This window comes from Schistocerca cancellata, chromosome 8 (assembly GCF_023864275.1).
Source record: "Schistocerca cancellata isolate TAMUIC-IGC-003103 chromosome 8, iqSchCanc2.1, whole genome shotgun sequence".
Taxonomy (NCBI): Eukaryota; Metazoa; Arthropoda; class Insecta; order Orthoptera; family Acrididae; genus Schistocerca; species Schistocerca cancellata.
Genome location: NC_064633.1, coordinates 110,049,299 through 110,067,253, shown reverse-complemented (window position 1 = coordinate 110,067,253; position 17,955 = coordinate 110,049,299). Strand labels below are relative to the sequence as shown.

The 17,955-nt window shown below is 45.3% G+C and overlaps 1 protein-coding gene across 1 annotated transcript in view; it reads left to right on the top strand.

Annotated features, from left to right (window-relative positions):
- Nucleotides 1-14,819, top strand: part of LOC126095403 (myogenesis-regulating glycosidase-like) — a 49,609-nt gene extending 34,790 nt beyond the window's left edge. The window contains exons 4-5 of the mRNA XM_049910203.1: nt 14,383-14,574; nt 14,686-14,819. Of these exons, the coding sequence (XP_049766160.1) occupies nt 14,383-14,574; nt 14,686-14,819 (326 nt within the window). The remainder of the gene's footprint in view (nt 1-14,382; nt 14,575-14,685) is intronic.
- The last annotated feature ends 3,136 nt before the right edge of the window (nt 14,820-17,955 follow it).

Sequence of the window (17,955 nt, the reverse complement as noted above, 5' to 3'; positions counted from 1 at the left end):
ACGTGGACTCTCTCTTCACTCGTGTTCCTCTGTCGTTCGTCACGGTTCATAGAGGTAGGTTTAATGTTGAATTACTGAAGCTATTTCGACGTGCGTTGACTTTCACTTACACTTTATTCAACGACCAGCGCCCTCCGGGGTGACCGAGTGGTTTCTAGGCGCTACAGTCTGGAACCGCGCGACCGCTACGGTCGCAGGTTCGAATCCTGCCTCGGGCATGGATGTGTGTGATGTCGTTAGGTTAGTTAGGTTTAAGTAGTTCTAAGTTCTAGGGGACTGATGACCTTAGAAGTTAAGTCCCATAGTGCTCAGAGCCATTTGAGCCAATCAACGACCAGCACAATGAGCACACAGATGGAGGCGCGATAGCCTGTTGTCACCTTTTATTGAAAATTTCCTTTGACATACTTCCAGGGACATGCCTTGGAATTAGCGGCTTTGAAACATGAGTGTTTTTTTTTTTTTTTTGAGATACGTATGCGATAGTTTTTTAGTTTGTTCTCATGGTTGTGAGAATTTGAGCGACATTTTAGAACACCTGAATTCATTCCATGGCTCCCTTTCTTGATGTGTTGGTCAGAAGGAAGGTTGACAGTATGTTGGGACAAGCTGTTTACAAGACGCCTACTCGCACTGACTTGTATCTACAGGCTCAGCATAAGGGGCCCTTGTTACACTGGTTCGCAGAGCCCACATCATATCAGATCCTGGGAGTTCACCAATTGAGTCGTCTTGAGATCACCTTTCGTTGGAATGGATATAGTGAAAGGCAGATCAGACGTGTGTTGCGCTATTGACCAACCGTGCACCAGGTGAGTGATTATAATACACCGATTTGGCACCGAAGTCTGTCTTATGCCCGCAGCATTTCCAGTAAGACTGGTCTTGTTTTGGGGAAATGTCATGTGAAATGTGCTCTTACGGTCGAGCAAATCGGCTATTGTTACTGTCTTGGCACCGGTCAGCCAGTGGGATATAACAACACGGAAATTCTGGCATGCAGTTACTGGGCTAGTTTAATTAAGGATGCAGCTGACATTAAATCAGGAAGTAACCTTTCAAACAGAGATGCAAATTTGTTCTTAAATTCTGCGTGGAATCCTGCTCTCTCACATGTCAAAAACAGAGCGACAGAGTTAATTCTACCTCACCCATTGTTCAGTAACTTTCGCTATCGATAACTTATGGTGTCGTCATCTTTGGTTGCTGTGTGGCGCCAGTGTTAATTATTTATGCACGAGCTATCGTAACGTCAGTCACAAGCCAATTTTTCCACGCTATTTATCTCCATTCTTCGTTCGTTAATAATTCTCAGACACTAGTATCTACTGTTAAAAACCCGGATGATTTCGATAGACGCCGGCCGCGGTGGTCTAGCGGTTCTGGCGCTGCAGTCCGGAACCGCGGGACTGCTACGGTCGCAGGTTCGAATCCTGCCTCGGGCATGGGTGTGTGTGATGTCCTTAGGTTAGTTAGGTTTAAGTAGTTCTAAGTTCTAGGGGACTGATGACCTAAGATGTTGAGTCCCATAGTGCTCAGAGCCATTTGAACCATTTCGATAGACAAACAGAAATCCACCATCACAGATGCAATTTCTGCCATAGATCGAGTAGTACTGTGCTCTTCACCCACTTTTGAATGATACTTAATATTGTTTTTAATTATGTTGCATGTGACGATGATTCCTACCACAGTGTCTACAAAATGCATCGACAGAAATTGTAATTATGTCGAAACATAGCTAAATGTTCAAGCTATAAACTGATGTAAACCACTGTAGAAATAAACAGGTCTATTTACTTATAAAAAAATAGGAGACCTTACTTTTGGGATCACCCTCGTAGTGAGAGCAGCGTCAGACTTAGAATGAGTTCCTACGAAAAATACAGTGAGATATTTTGTTAAAAATGACGGAATGAAACAAATATAACACATTATTTTTTAGACTGATATGTCAACATCACAGACTGTTGATTACGAAGCTGATCAAATAAACGCACAAACTCAGTACTTAGTAATGGTTCTTCTGTTTCTAGCCATTGCCTCAGTTTTTATTGACCAGTACAGCACTTTATGCAGGACATTTTAGAAGAGTGTTAAGCTCATTTTCGGCCATGTCTCTTATCCTTCAGTGAATTTACATGGATTGAACGTGTCCCTGACCATCATCTTCCAGAATCGATTTCCAACACCACATAAATCTTACGTCAAGATTGACGGTTTAGATGTACCCGAAGCCTTAACTTGCTCCGTTATTTTTCTATCCCTTTTGTGAGTGAGAGGCGTGTGTGTCTGACCCAACGTCAGGAGGACCAGCGGCTCGAAGGAGACGAAGCGACGCATTTTATGCGATCCTGAGCACCAGTGAGACTACCGGAATTGCCTCGAGCAGTAGGAGATACGTTATAATCAATTGAGCACTATTGTACCAAGCACGTACGGGTAGTTTTTAGTGGGTGCTAAAAGCATCATCACAAATCAATAAAACAATAGTCATCCCAGCCGAAATATGACTCAAATTATACTTCAGCCCTTCCTGGTAGCATTTACACGACCAAATGTCGTTGTAGTCAGACAGTTCGATTTGTTGATGCGCCTTATTCATAAACTTTAGTAAAGAGCTGATACTCACTATTTGCCTTACTGCAGATTCAATGTACACTACTGGCCATTAAAATTGCTACAGCAAGAAGAAATGCAGATGATAAACGGGTATTCACTGGACAAATATATTATACCAGAACTGATGTGTGATTACATTTTCACACAATTTGGGTGCATAAATCCTAAGAAATCAGTACCCAGAACAACCACCTCTGGCCGTAATAACGGCCTTCATACGCCTGGGCATTGAGCAGACAGAGCTTGGATGGCGTGTACAGGTACAGTTGCCCATGCAGCTTCAACACGATACCACAGTTCATCAAGAGTAGCAACGCGTATTGTGACGAGCCAGTTGCTCGGCCACCATTGACCAGACGTTTTTAGTTGGTGAGGGATCTGGAGAATGTGCTGGCCAGGGCAGCAGTCGAACATTTTCTGTATCCAGAAAGGCACGTACAGGACCTGCAAAATGCGGTAGTGCATTATCCTGCTGAAATGTAGGGTTTCGCAGGGATTGAATGAAGGGTACAGCCATGAGTCATAAAACATCTGAAATGTAACATTCACTGTTCAAAGTGCTGTCAATGCGAACAAAAGGTGACCGAGACTGAGAGGTGGCATGAGCCCCCTCTCATATTTCTATCTTACGATTCTCCTCTCTAATTGCATGCGGTGGAAAGTTGCTATTCCTTCACACGCGGACTTCCCACACAGCGTCTCTTGTCACCCGGGTGGTCCAGTGACAGGCGGGCTCAGTTTGACTTTGAAAGGGTAAGCCGACAGGTGTGAGGGAGTCGAGTGAATGCTTTCCAGACGCCGACATTGTCAAGAGGCACGCCCGCAGGGCCTGAAGCAGCGGCTGGGCTAGAGGTTCCGTTACTTCGCAGAAATTTAGCGAAAACACTTTCTGGCGGGCTACCAGCGAGGCGTGGGAATGACTTGTGTACCCGGGCAGCTGTGGCGGGAAAATTCCCGCGCTTTCTGCAAAATAGTAACTGTGATTGGCTTGCTCAGGGCATAGCTCCGTGACGTAGCAAGATCGGCGCAGAAATTGGCGCCAAGAATCTCCATTGGTGGAATGGTAGCGTTCCGGCAATGGAGTGGAATTTTCCGCCGGTTTTCGAGTTGCTGATTGGAACGTTTAACCACGGCCACTGTCGTGGGGACGGGAATGTTCTGTGTTCAGTTTTGTACGGGTGCTCTTGTGGGCAGTCGGCTCTCGCCTTTCGGTCGAGGACGTCGAAGCAACCAGCCAACGGCTCCGGTATGCCAGATCGTGTCCTGGCAGTCAAGAAGACAGTTTGGTAATGTATGTCCGCAGCACCGGCAGATAGGGATTTTCCTAGGTGATAATCAGAGCTCAGCAGAGCGCCCCTGTTCGTCTTTTTTCTAACTTTGTTCTGTCTTGGGTAGCAGCAATTAATGTTGGGTTGGCTATGTGTTTTCTCTAAGATTTGTGTTGCAAGGAATTGGTTGCCCATACCACTTCGTCATAATCCTCACAATCTAGTTTAGGGACAACTTCACATTCACAACGTTTGTTTGAGTATCCAGTTTGAGCCAATTTGATGTATTGTAAATATTTCATGTGTTTTTGTTTATTATTTTGTGTTTAGTCTTAATAAATCATATTGTTATTTTGGACAGAACTTTCATTCTGTTAATCGGTAGAGCAACCCTATCATTCCTCACTATGTTAATGAGACCTTCGTTTATTTAACTTATTTATCAAATTAAATTATTGCAGGTGCCAAACTCTCTTCTACTCCACTGGCAGGGTTGATTAGAGTCAATTCGCGTATTTTTTTAATCCTTGTGCAACAGCAAAAGTCGGAGTTAGAATAGGGGGGCTTAGTGCATCATGTACATATGTAGCTTCTAGAAGAATTTAGTGTTAAATACACTGCTTGCCCCGGCACCTCGCATAAAATGGCGACCCTTAGCCTCGGATCTTTCCTGTGAATCGCTGATAAGCTAGTATTATTAGTAGTAGGGACATTCAGATTTTTTTTTGCTTAATTTTTTTTATTGATTAATACCCAAATTTTTTTCTGGTAGTTCTGTGTTTAGTTTTAAGTAGCGGCGCATGATTACAGTTTTTGTTTTCAGTGTATATATTTTTTTGTTCATTGTTTTTGTGTTCCTTTGATGGTGTGTCCGTATCACATCACACTTTGTTGGGTTTGTGTGCGGTTTCTGTACCACAACAAATCGTGCGTATAATTACAGCGTTGGAGCGGCGTTGTTGAAATTTTATGTCTATGTGTAAAAATACAGGGAGTAGATTATTTTTATTGTGCATTTTTAGATAAATTTGTTTTTCATGAATGATCAGGAGAAGGAAGGCACGACTATTATCGAGCGTAGCTAAAACGAAAGAGGATAGCATAATGGATAAGGGGCACTTTACTGACGGGGATAGGTTCGGAGATGAGATGGGCACATTTTTAGCAGGTCAGGACGACAGACTCATTGATGAGGAGAGTGATTTGGACGCGATCATAGAGCAGCGTCGCGGCCGTGATTATGATAGTGAGGTAGAGGATGAAACAGAGACAGGCACCCAGGTCGAGACGTTAGCAGAAGTTTATAATCAAACGAACGAGAGCAGACAGGGGCCAGCTCGGCCACGTCAGAGCTCTAGCGCCCAGGTGTCCAGAGTTACATCACCCATGTGTGACGAGGATCAAAATGATGACATTAACCCAATACTTAGCTTCCTACGATCAATGAAAGAAGAAGCTGACGAACAGCGTAAGAGGGAGAAGGAAGAAGAGGAGAAACAACGTAAGAAGGAGAAGGAAGAAGCTGACGAACACCGTAGGAAGGACACTGAGGCAATAATTTCGCATATAGGGGAAATTCGTGGGGAATTACTAACAATAAAGAAAGAATGTGAAGAAGCAAAACAAATGTCAATGGTAGCACAAAAAGTAGCAGGCCTAGCCAAAACGGCAGCAACAGGGGCAATGAAAATCGCAAAAGTAACTTCTAAACTCGCAGGGCGCTTGCGACGTACAACACAATCCCACTCAAAATCCCTAGCGTTCTTAAAGACTCAAGGTAATATTGTGGTTACGAACATCACGACACGAATGAAAGAAGTAGAGAGTCGGATAGCAAAACTAGAGCGAAACGGGCACACGAGCACTGCGCGTTCGGATACCAATGATGGAGTACACAGAATTGTGTCTCCGAGGAAAAGCCCGCCGTGCTCTAGCCCAGTGACAGCGTGCGGAACGAACAATGCACACGCAGAAACAGCGAGTAATAGCTCCAATAATTGCAGCCCACTTAGAAGAGTGAATGCTGAATGCCACTTCCACTGTGATACAGACGTAGCACATCACAGTTATCAGCAAGATAGATCAGGACACTCAGCAGACGTGCAAGTATCGGAAACGAGTGACAACACCAGTGCGAGGATCGGACAGAATGTTGATCACAATCACTTCCTGTCGATACTAAAATTCCAGAAATTCAAAGATAATGGAGGGTCGATGCACCCGAAGAGCTGGACGATGCAATTTACAAATTCATTACCTTCGTCATGGCCAACCCAGGCCAAATTAGAATTCATGTGTAGACACATCGAAGGCCAAGCTGCGGAAAAGATGCGGGGCGTGGCAGCGACGTGTCGGACTTATCAGGAATTTGTTGGTGCATTCCTGCGGACCTACTGGTCAAAGGGAACGCAAGACAGGATTAAAGAGGAAATAATATTTTGTCCTGAACTGGAAGTGTCCGGGCATAGAAGCGCAACCAAATTTTTTGAGGATTTACTCAAGAAGAATCAGTTTTTAGATAGTCCATATAGCAACGGAGAAATCATTAAATTTTGCTTTTCCAAATTGCCTGTTAGGTATCAACAGACACTAGACGGGAAGTGTGGATCTGACATAGAAGCATTCAAAAGTCTATTGCGCGAACTCGAAGTAGTCTTCGATAAACAAGACGCAAAGGACAGGAAGAAGACGCAAAATAACAAATACCACGGGCCAGCTAGGGAAGACGACAACAGATCGCATAATCGCACTCGTCAGTTAGAAAACCAGGGTTACGGAAATCAAGGTTTCGCTTTTCAAGGTTATGGAAACCAGAGACACGGAAACCAGAACGTCAGGGAACAGGGTCAATCTAGACAAGGAATCTGGGACAGGAGGAATAACGAACGGCAAAGCGACCGTAATTGGAGATAACGAAATCAAGGACAACAGGAGAACCAGGAGATTGAAATTAGACCTGCAAATCCTAATGCACGTCAGAGGAGGGGGAGTCTAACAAGGGATTGGCGCTAGTCCATAGGATTCCACCACATCTCTCACACAAAGAAGTTCGTGGAATAATAGTAGTTTAAGTGGTGTACATAGTAGAATAGGCAAATATTGAACCTTTCTTCGGGGAACGATAATCGTTGCATTAATAGATTAAGATTGCTAAAGTATTAACACGCTGCGTTGTCTCGCATAAGAATTTACTGCTGCTATCCTTTTTTTTTTTTTTTTTCTGTTCGCGACTTCCAATGTCGATGGAGTAAGAGACACTACCTTTCCATGAGCAATGTTTTAGTCCTTTCCTGTCTGGTGTCCATGTTGAGGGATAATGATGAGTGAGGAGATGTCGCACAAACGGGCGCATACAAGAACGTGCTCTTAGAAGCGTTCTGAGAAGTCGTGATATGCTCCATAGCGGCCACAACCAGTTCGTGAGACGTTCATACCAATGCTTGCAGGCACGCGTCAGTGCACTGCAAGATCGTGGGATATTGCGTGATTTCGAGGATGAACATGGGCAGTATAGTTTTTTTTTGCAGAGCTGCGCCAGCTTCGTTGTCTTGCAAGTCGGGGTGAACCTGTGAGCGTTTGACTCCAATGGTGCCCTAGACGAGAGAAATGCGGGCATAAAGCCTACCATGCCAATGTGATGGTTGGGGATTTAGCGTGCTTTTCATGACTGTCACAGATGAATAACCAAGGAATTATACTTGGAGATTCGTGACATACTCTGTAGCTGGCGTGTGTTGGGCGACGGAATCCTCAACAGGAACCAGTCCTGGCTTGGTCATATTACATTGCCTCTGGAAAGGTGTGCTTTGATCGCGAATACTGCATAACATTAAAAAAAAGAAGTTGCAACTATAAATTTATTGTCGTGTATAGCCATGGCTAACCCAGTCTCTGGAGTTTCAGTGAGGCGTAGTGAGAACTCGGAGGCCATGTCGTACGGCGCGCACATCACTGTCGTCAATAGCGGCGTGCAGCGAGACATCTCAGCGGAACAGGAATTATGTAAGAGTGTTGTATAAGGTAAAAAGAAAAAAATAATAATAATAATAGAGAGAGTACCATAAACTAGGATAAATTAAACTTTAGGATTTTACAATAACTAGATCCTTAATAGTGTGGCGGTTTTCTACCACTAGTGTTCAGCAGAGTGCGCCTGTTGAGATGCTACACTCCTGGAAATTGAAATAAGAACACCGTGAATTCATTGTCCCAGGAAGGGGAAACTTTATTGACACATTCCTGGGGTCCGATACATCACATGATCACACTGACAGAACCACAGGCACATAGACACAGGCAACAGAGCATGCACAATGTCGGCACTGGTACAGTGTATATCCACCTTTCGCAGCAATGCATGCTGCTATTCGCCCATGGAGACGATCGTAGAGATGCTGGATGTAGTCCTGTGGAACGGCTTGCCATGCCATTTCCACCTGGCGCCTCAGTTGGACCAGCGTTCGTGCTGGACGTGCAGACCGCGTGACACGACGCTTCATCCAGTCCCAAACAAGCTCAATGGGGGACAGATCCGGAGATCTTGCTGGCCAGGGTAGTTGACTTACACCTTCTAGAGCACGTTGGGTGGCACGGGATACATGCGGACGTGCATTGTCCTGTTGGAACAGCAAGTTCCCTTGCCGGTCTAGGAATGGTAGAACGATGGGTTCGATGACGGTTTGGATGTACCGTGCACTATTCAGTGTCCCCTCGACGATCACCAGTGGTGTACGGCCAGTGTCGGAGATTGCTCCCCACACCATGATGCCGGGTGTTGGCCCTGTGTGCCTCGGTCGTATGCAGTCCTGATTGTGGCGCTCACCTGCACGGCGCCAAACACGCATACGACCATCATTGGCACCAAGGCAGAAGCGACTCTCATCGCTGAAGACGACACATCTCCATTCGTCCCTCCATTCACGCCTGTCGCGACACCACTGGAGGCGGGCTGCACGATGTTGGGGCGTGAGCGGAAGACGGCCTAACGGTGTGCGGGACCATAGCCCAGCTTCATGGAGACGGTTGCGAATGGTCCTCGCCGATACCCCAGGAGCAACAGTGTCCTTAATTTGCTGGGAAGTGGCGGTGCGGTCCCCTACGGCACTACGTAGGATCCTACGGTCTTGGCGTGCATCCGTGCGTCGCTGCGGTCCGGTCCCAGGTCGACGGGCACGTGCACCTTCCGCCGACCACTGGCGACAACATCGATGTACTGTGGAGACCTCACGCCCCACGTGTTGAGCAATTCGGCGGTACGTCCACCCGGCCTCCCGCATGCCCACTATACGCCCTCGCTCAAAGTCCGTCAACTGCACATACGGTTCACGTCCACGCTGTCGCGGCATGCTACCAGTGTTAAAGACTGCGATGGAGCTCCGTATGCCACGGCAAACTGGCTGACACTGACGGCGGCGGTGCACAAATGCTGCGCAGCTAGCGCCATTCGACGGCCAACACCGCGGTTCCTGGTGTGTCCGCTGTGCCGTGCGTGTGATCATTGCTTGTACAGCCCTCTCGCAGTGTCCGGAGCAAGTATGGTGGGTCTGACACACCGGTGTCAATGTGTTCTTTTTTCCATTTCCAGGAGTGTATTTTTCAGGTCACCGAACCACAGACCCAAGATGGAGGGAAGACTGGCGAGCGAAAGTAGCATAGTTGCATGTTCTTTATAGCACAGTAAAACTTCAGCCTGCATAATAACATAATTTATTCAGAAGGCATAGAATGTAGATCGTTGGCATATGGTAGTTAATTCTTGAGCATGTCTACTGTCGATCTATATAAGTAATAGTAATATTGGTGCGGGCCCGTACATTTAGTTGTTCATCCAATACATAGCATCAGTTATCACACACCATGTACAATACTGAGATCGGTCTCTACACAAATATCAAAATAAATTATTTCCATGTCTAGATTAGATACACTAGGATTTTGGCATAATGATAGCTACGGATAAATAACTACAAAATTAAAATTAGAGTGTCTGGAATGACAGACCATCAATGTATCTTTATGTAAATTTATTATAACATAGAAGGTCATGGGAAAAAGTTAGGCATAAGATTTTTGTCAGAACTGTGCAGATGACGGGAATCGTGGCAATGCAGAGGCCAGGCGGAGCAAGAACAAGAGGTCATCGGCTACCTGCAAGAAAGGGAGCGTCAGCGCGCCACCTGACGTGAAGGGCGCGAGAGCATCCGGTCCTACAAGCTGTCAGTCACTGGGCCATATACCTGAGGGATTAGGCGGGATCCTCGCCGGGCCACAAGCGAAAGTGGGGATGGCCGTTGACACTGACATGCGACCCACACGCAACAGCCTGCTAGCTCTCCGGATGCGGCAGCCGTTTGGAGGGATTCCCTGCGGCAGACCACGTTGTCGTGAGTACACGAAGAAGATCACATAGGGTGTCATAACCAGCGTCTCATGTGCCTCAGGACAGAAAGGGACGCTATATACTCACCTGTTTGGGTTTATACAACTCACTAGCATTGGCCGACCTGCATACACAAAGCAGTATCGTGCCACAAACTCTAACAACTGAATTGTCTCCTTTCTAACTTCTCCTCTCTATTAGAGAGCAGTTTTAGCAATCGTCGCTCCTAGTTCGATCCTGTATGGATGACCTCACACACTTGTGGAGTCACTCCACGTGCCATCATCCCTCGTCGAACTGCAATATTGGGAAACGTAAGGTACTGTCCAGCGAGAGAAGAGACCTAGACTAGTGATGTATCCCAACAAGTAGACCTCAGAGACAATTAATCGACGTGAGGAGAGCCTATCACTGTGTCTTCCTACCGTACTGCCGTGATCATATGCGTGGGTCTGACTACAATCTCAACAGCGTACTGCAGACGCTCCAGCACTCCCTATTGCTGTTGCAACAACGTAGCAACAACACCCGAAGTTTAGCCCTACGTGATGTCAGGACTGTGGCCCCATCCCAAAAGCCCCCCTCCAATGCTCAAGACATGGAACCACGTGCATCAATGCATATGACTCAACATACCAACCCCCTCAGAGAAACTAATGAATTTGTGAAGTGCTTCGAACATTTCTAACAATGTGATTTAGTGCCTCATTCTCAGCACAGTCGTGAACAGTGTGCAATGTGCACGCACAACTTAATGTAGCATGAACCTTGTTTTTTCTCTTAAATTTCTTTCTCTAGTGTTGTTTTTGTAATGTATGTGATACCTTGTATGTGTTTGTTTAACAATGTAATTCTTATTACAAATTACTGTATTGTTCTCCACACCATGTTTTTTTTGTATCTTGTATTTATTGTTGTGTGTATGCAAACAGTGTGCCTGAAGTCCCCATAAACTGAAGCAGATACCACCACTGTCATTGTGAATGGACCATCAGTTCAGGGAACATTTTGTAAAGGTTATTCTTGCTGCAGGGAGACAGAATGAATAGGAGGTTGTAATTAGATTCTGAAAGCTCACAAAGAGATTGTTAACTTAAATAGTATCATGTGTGAGTGAGTTCAGGTTAGTTTAATGATTAAAATTGTTGTAACATCTTGGGCATTTAATTTTCAGAGCACTCCAACTCTGATTGTAAAGAATAAATTGCTCCATATTTGGCTCACATGTCCGGGCCATATTTAGAGAGTGAATGTCTGTGTGAATCGGTGTTTGGAAGGGGCTCCCTGGGTATGGATGTGTGATGTGAGTGTTAGTGTTCCATATTAAGAAGTTGAAGTTGGCCACATCATAAATAATCCTCCCTCTATGAGCTGCATTTTTCAGTTGCAGTGATTTTCTTTACAGAGTGCGGCATGTGCAGCCAGTTTGCGAGATTGTTCTTGGGCGATTGACTCACTACCTTGCTCCTAAGTGAGCCAACCGCTCACCAATTACAATCTAAAATGGCGTAGGGGCTATGAGAGGTGGCATGAGCCCCCTCTCATATTTCTATCTTACGATTCTCCTCTCTAATTGCATGCGGTGGAAAGTTGCTATTCCTTCACACGCGGACTTCCCACGCAGCGTCTCTCGTCACCCGGGTGGTCCAGTGACAGGCGGGCTCTTTTTGACTTTGAAAGGGTAAGCCGACAGGTGTGAGGGAGTCGAGTGAATGCTTTCCAGACGCCGACATTGTCAAGAGGCACGCCCGCTGGGCCTGAAGTAGCGGCTGGGCTAGAGGTTCCGTTACTTCGCAGAAACTTAGCGAAAACACTTTCTGGTGGGCTACCAGCGAGGCGTGGGAATGACTTGTGTACCCAGGCAGCTGTGGCGGGAAAATTCCCGCGCTTTCTGCAAAATAGTAACTGTGATTGGCATAGCTCCGTGACGTATCAAGATCGGCGCAGAAATTGGCGCCAAGAATCTCCATTGGTGGAATGGTAGCGTTCCGGCAATGGAGTGGAATTTTCCGCCGGTTTTCGAGTTGCTGATTGGAACGTTTAACCACGGCCACTGTCGTGGGGGCGGGAATGTTCTGTGTTCAGTTTTGCACGGGTGCTCTTGTGGGCAGTCGGCTCTCGCCTTTCGGTCGAGGACGTCGAAGCAACCAGCCAACGGCTCCGGTACGCCAGATCGTGTCCTGGCAGTCAAGAAGACAGTTTGGTAATGTATGTCCGCAGCACCGGCAGATAGGGATTTTCCTAGGTGATAATCAGAGCTCAGCAGAGCGCCCCTGTTCGTCTTTTTTCTAACTTTGTTCTGTCTTGGGTAGCAGCAATTAATGTTGGGTTGGCTATGTGTTTTTTCTAAGATTTGTGTTCCAAGGAATTGGCTGCACATACCACTTCATCATAATCCTCACAATCTAGTTTAGGGACAACTTCACATTCACAGCGTTTGTTTGAGTATCCAGTTTGAGCCAATTTGATGTATTGTAAATATTTCATGTGTTTTTGTTTATTATTTTGTGTTTAGTCTTAATAAATCATATTGTTATTTTGGACAGAACTTTCATTCTGTTAATCGGTAGAGCAACCCTATCATTCCTCACTATGTTAATGACACCTTCGTTTATTTAACTTATTTATCAAATTAAATTATTGCAGGTGCCAAACTCTCTTCTACTCCACTGGCAGGGTTGATTAGAGTCAGTTCGCGTATTTTTTTAATCCTTGTGCAACAGCAAAAGTCGGAGTTAGAATAGGGGGGGCTTAGCGCATCATGTATATATGTAGCTTCTAGAAGAATTTAGTGTTAAATACACTGCTTGCCCCGGCACCTCGCAAGACGTGTAACCAATGGCACCCCATACCATAACGCCGGGTGATACGCCAGTATGGCGATGACGAATACACGCTTCCAAAGTGCGTTCACCGCGGTGTCGCCAAACACAGATGCGACCATCATGATGCTGTAAACAGAACCTGGATTCATCTGAAAAAATGACGTTTTGCTATTCGTGCACCCAGGTTCGTCGTTGAGTACACCATCGCAGGCGCTCCTGTCTGTGATGCAGCGTCAAGGGTAACCGCAGCCATAGTCTTCGCGGTGATAGTCCATACTGCTGCAAACGTCGTCGAACTGTTCGTGCAGATGGTTGTTGTTTTGCAAACGTTCCCATCTGTTCACTCATGGATCGAGACGTGGCTGCACGATCCGTTACAGCTATGCGGATAAGGTGCCTGTCATCTGGACTGATAGTGATACGAGGTCGCTGGGATCCAGCACGGCGTTCCGTATTACCCTCCTGAAGCCACCGATTCCATATTCTGGAACAGTCATTGGGTCTCGACCAACGCGAGCAACAATGTCGCGATACGATAAACCGCAATCGCGATAGGCTACAATCCGACCTTTATCCAAAGTCGGAAACGTGATGGTACACATTTCCCCTCCTTACACGAGGCATCACAACAACGTTTCACCAGGCTACGCCGGTCAACTGCTTTTTGTGCATGAGAAATCTGTTGGAAACTTTCCTAATGCCAGCATGATGTAGGTGTCGCCACCGGCGCCAACCTTGTGTGAATGCTCTGAAAAGCTAATCATTTGCATATCACAGCATCTTCTACCTGTCGGTTAAATTTCGCGTCTATAGCACGTCATCTTCGTGGTGTAGCAATTTTAGTGGCCAGTAGTGTATCATCGCACAAACTGTTTTATTTCACCAACAATTTAAGTGGTACTTAGGGTAATATTTGTATAATGCATACAGTTTCTAGCTGAATTTTGCTCTGTTCACTCAAAACTTTTTTCTGTCAGCACATGAAAAGCTAGATATCTACTTCCTCCACGCCTTGTGACTTATGTTGAGGTGATGAAGTAGGCAGAACACAGGAGGCGCTGTAACCAACCTCAAATTAAAGATACAATTAGGACTCCAGTAAGAGAACATCAAAAATGGATTTGAGAATACTGGACTGCGTAGTTTGAGACACTAGACTGGTAAATGCGAAAGGAGACATATGCTATTTTGTGCCTTCACTATGTCAGACATTTCTGCACGGCTCTTTTGATGCTAAAGAGACGGGACTTTGCAAACGCTTGTGACGTGTTCCGTGTCTTCCGTGCAGAGTTCCTGCTGGGAGAGGACCTGTTGGTGGCGCCGGTGCTGGAGGAGGGCGCCGTCAGCCGCGACATCTACCTGCCCAAGGGCATCTGGAGGGACGAGGCGGACCCAAAACACCCAATCATAGACGGCCCTATCTGGCTCACCAACTACTCGGCCCCACTCAGCGTCCTGCCTTACTTCACCCGACCCTCCGGTAGGCATGACTCATACTCTTAAGACCTCTACCTCACGTGAGAAATACAGATTCTTATGAAATGCAACAACACTGCTGCAACATTTCTCATAAACTCATTCCGTTTTTCAGATTACCCTGATCTCCCTGCCAATGGAGGATCCTCACAGCTTCGACTGTTCATTTCTGCAACAGCTTGCAATTGGATCACAAGTACTGTAGTTTTCTACATTTGTTTGCCTACGTACCACCAACTATTTACATAATTCTCTCGTCAGTCTCATTCAATAATATGGTATCAGCATCAACTCTTATCCTTAAAATGATGCTGAGAGTGCTTTAATCATTTTTAATTGTGTGAGTTCTATTGTGTTAGATATTAAGTTTTGAATTTTGGTAATCTGACCACTGACTACCTCACTTACGTTATCTTATGTATGAGTTTGGAGTCATTGAATGTAATCAATAAATGTATTTAATAATTGTCAAGGATTTGGAGGTACCCACCATCCACCCTCACAATTTCCTGTGCCACAAGAACAAACGGGAAATTCTGCGAAGACGAAGGGACATAATTGTAGGACACGTGTCGTCAGGGAATAACTTATATGGTACTAGAGGGAGCAGTAGCGGGTATAAACCGTGTGGAAAGACAGAGATTGGATTACATAAACAAATGGTTCAAATGGCTCTGAGCACTATGGGACTTAACATCTTAGGTCATCAGTCCCCTAGAACTTAGAACTACTTAAACCTAACTAACCTAAGGACATCACACACATCCATGCCCGAGGCAGGATTCGAACCTGCGACCGTAGCAGTCCCGCGGTTCCGACATAAACAAATGATAAGGTGCAAATACTACTCTAGATGCTCAAATGTGAGTGGATTCCCAAGGGACCAAACTGATGACGTCATCGGTCCCTAGACTTACACACTACTTAAACTAACTTAAGAACAACACACACCTATGCCTAAGGGAGGACTCGGACCTCCGGCGGAAGGGGTCGCGCAATCCGTGACATGGCGCCTCAAACAACGCGGCCACAACGCGCGGCCAAATACTACTCTAAAATTAAGAGATTGGTACAAGAGAGAAATTCATGGGGAACTGCATCAAACCAGTCAGAAGGTTGATGACTCAAAACGTAAGAGAAAAAAGAAAATAACAATGGTATATCGGTATAACTGCTTCTTGATGACTTTCTTCGAAAACACTCGCGGCATATGTAGCAGTGAACGCTGGACCCGGACAGAGGCAACTTCAGTACTCGGTGAATGCCCCCCCCCCCCCTCCTATTTCTTTTCTAGTTGGCCTGTCCAAGTGGTGGACAAGCCTCTCACAACTTCCTGTAACGCTACTCGGCTTTTGCACTCGCGTGAGGCCACGTGCAGCATTCTATAAGACTTGCTCAAATTTTTCAAACATAATCTAACGATCCAAATTGAGATACCACGTGCAAAACTTTCATGTGCGCATAAATGAGAGGAATTCATCTTGCTACCAGATTCTCTGTGTTAGAACGCTACAACACGTAATAAGTGAGTGAGTAGGAAATATTTTAAATCAGTATTTCACTTTCAGGGGATAATAGGTAGACAATGCTGAGAGAGTTGTGGGAACGTGCACAGTGTGAGTTTACTGCAGAGGTCGAAACCATCGTGCAATCTTTCGTCAGACCGCATGGATTGCGTAGCATCCTCACTAGATCTGGCTCACTAAGTCGCCCTCAGCATGCCAGTAACACGGAGGGTCACTGACGTTAATCTTACGGACATAAAGAAGAAGGTAATTAAGCTACAGTGGTGCTTAATCTCAACGAACTTTCTGTGAATACCTTCGCACAAAAGTCTGAAACGAAATTAGTAGGAGCACAAAACACAGAACAGTTACTTGCTATTCGCTGGCTATCATGCCCTCGTTTACAGTCGTGAACTTAAAACGAGGGCATAATGAAACGTGTCCGGTTTACTACCCGACTCGTTTGATTGATACATAAACATGACGCCATCATGTGTCACCCAGAGAGGCACCCACTTAGACATGCTGGCATCAATTGCGCACAGTCTTTGGTCATGTCAGACGAGTGACTGACACGTCTCGCAGTAATGGCTAAATAATATTGAAAAGGAAAAAAAAAAGTCTTACAGGGAGCTCTTAGTTTTTGGCGGCCAATCAGGCGCTTGCCGCCATAAGAATGCACTCTGAACTCGGCCTGGAGTGGTCCCAGATACTCTTGTAGCTTGTCTTGGTTCTGCTCAGTCTAGCAGTCGTCCATTGTTCTTTCACTTCACATTGCTGCAAGTCTGTTACTGAGATTGCTACATGCAATCCGTCTAATAAATGCAAGCCAGATATGACTGGCTGCATTCGTGCAAAACGAATTTAGGTTTTGAATGTCACAGTTACAAAAGGCAAACTTTTATTTTTACTTGGCATTCTGACTGAAAACAGAACTTAGTTCTTTCTGGATGGGTTTGAGTAGTCTATGGCCATCCACGAACATGCTACATACTAAAACTCCCTTTCATCCAGCGACAATCTGTTAGATTCTCTCACGTCAATAATGTGTGTATCCTCTAAATTGATCGACTTCTTTTCTTCTTAGAATGGATTTAGATGTTGGTTAATGACATCAGTGCATATCTGTAAAAGGTGTGGTTTTCTAATCGAGAAAGTTATTAACAAACTGGTGTCTATGTGATTATTTTTGAGAACCTTTTTTTACTGTAATAGTGTGCTTATGTAAGCTCTCTGTCTGCAACAGGGCATACTGAAATTCCATACCCTGTATAATTCTACCAACTCTCACGCATATCCCAAAATTCCCGGACGCAACGGTTATTATTCCACATTTGCTGATGTTTCAGCATTTTTAGGTAGGTAATCAAAATTCAGGGAGAAGAAATAAAACTTTGAGGCTTGCCGGTGACGATGTAATTCTGTCAGACACAGCAAAGAACTTGGAACGGAAGTCGAGCGGAATGGACAGTCTCTTGAAAGGAGGATATAAGATGAACATCACAAAGCATATCAACTGAAGCGGAACATAGGCGAATTAAATCAGGCGATATGCTAAAAGTAGAAGATGAGTTTTGCTATTTCCGCTGTAAAATAACCGATGGTGCCTGAAGTAAACAGTATATAAAGTGTAAACTGGCTATCGCAAGAAAATCGTTCCCGAAGAGAAGAAATTTATTAACATCGAATATATATTTAAGTTTTAGAAAATCTTTTCTGAATGTATTTCTCTGGAGTGCAGTCTTGTATGGAACTGGGACGTGGACAATAAACGGTTCAGACAAAAAGAGAATGGAGGCTTTTGAAATGTGGCGCTACAGGTAATGCTGTGATTAGAAGGATAGATGATATAACCAGTGAGGAGGTACTGAACATAACAG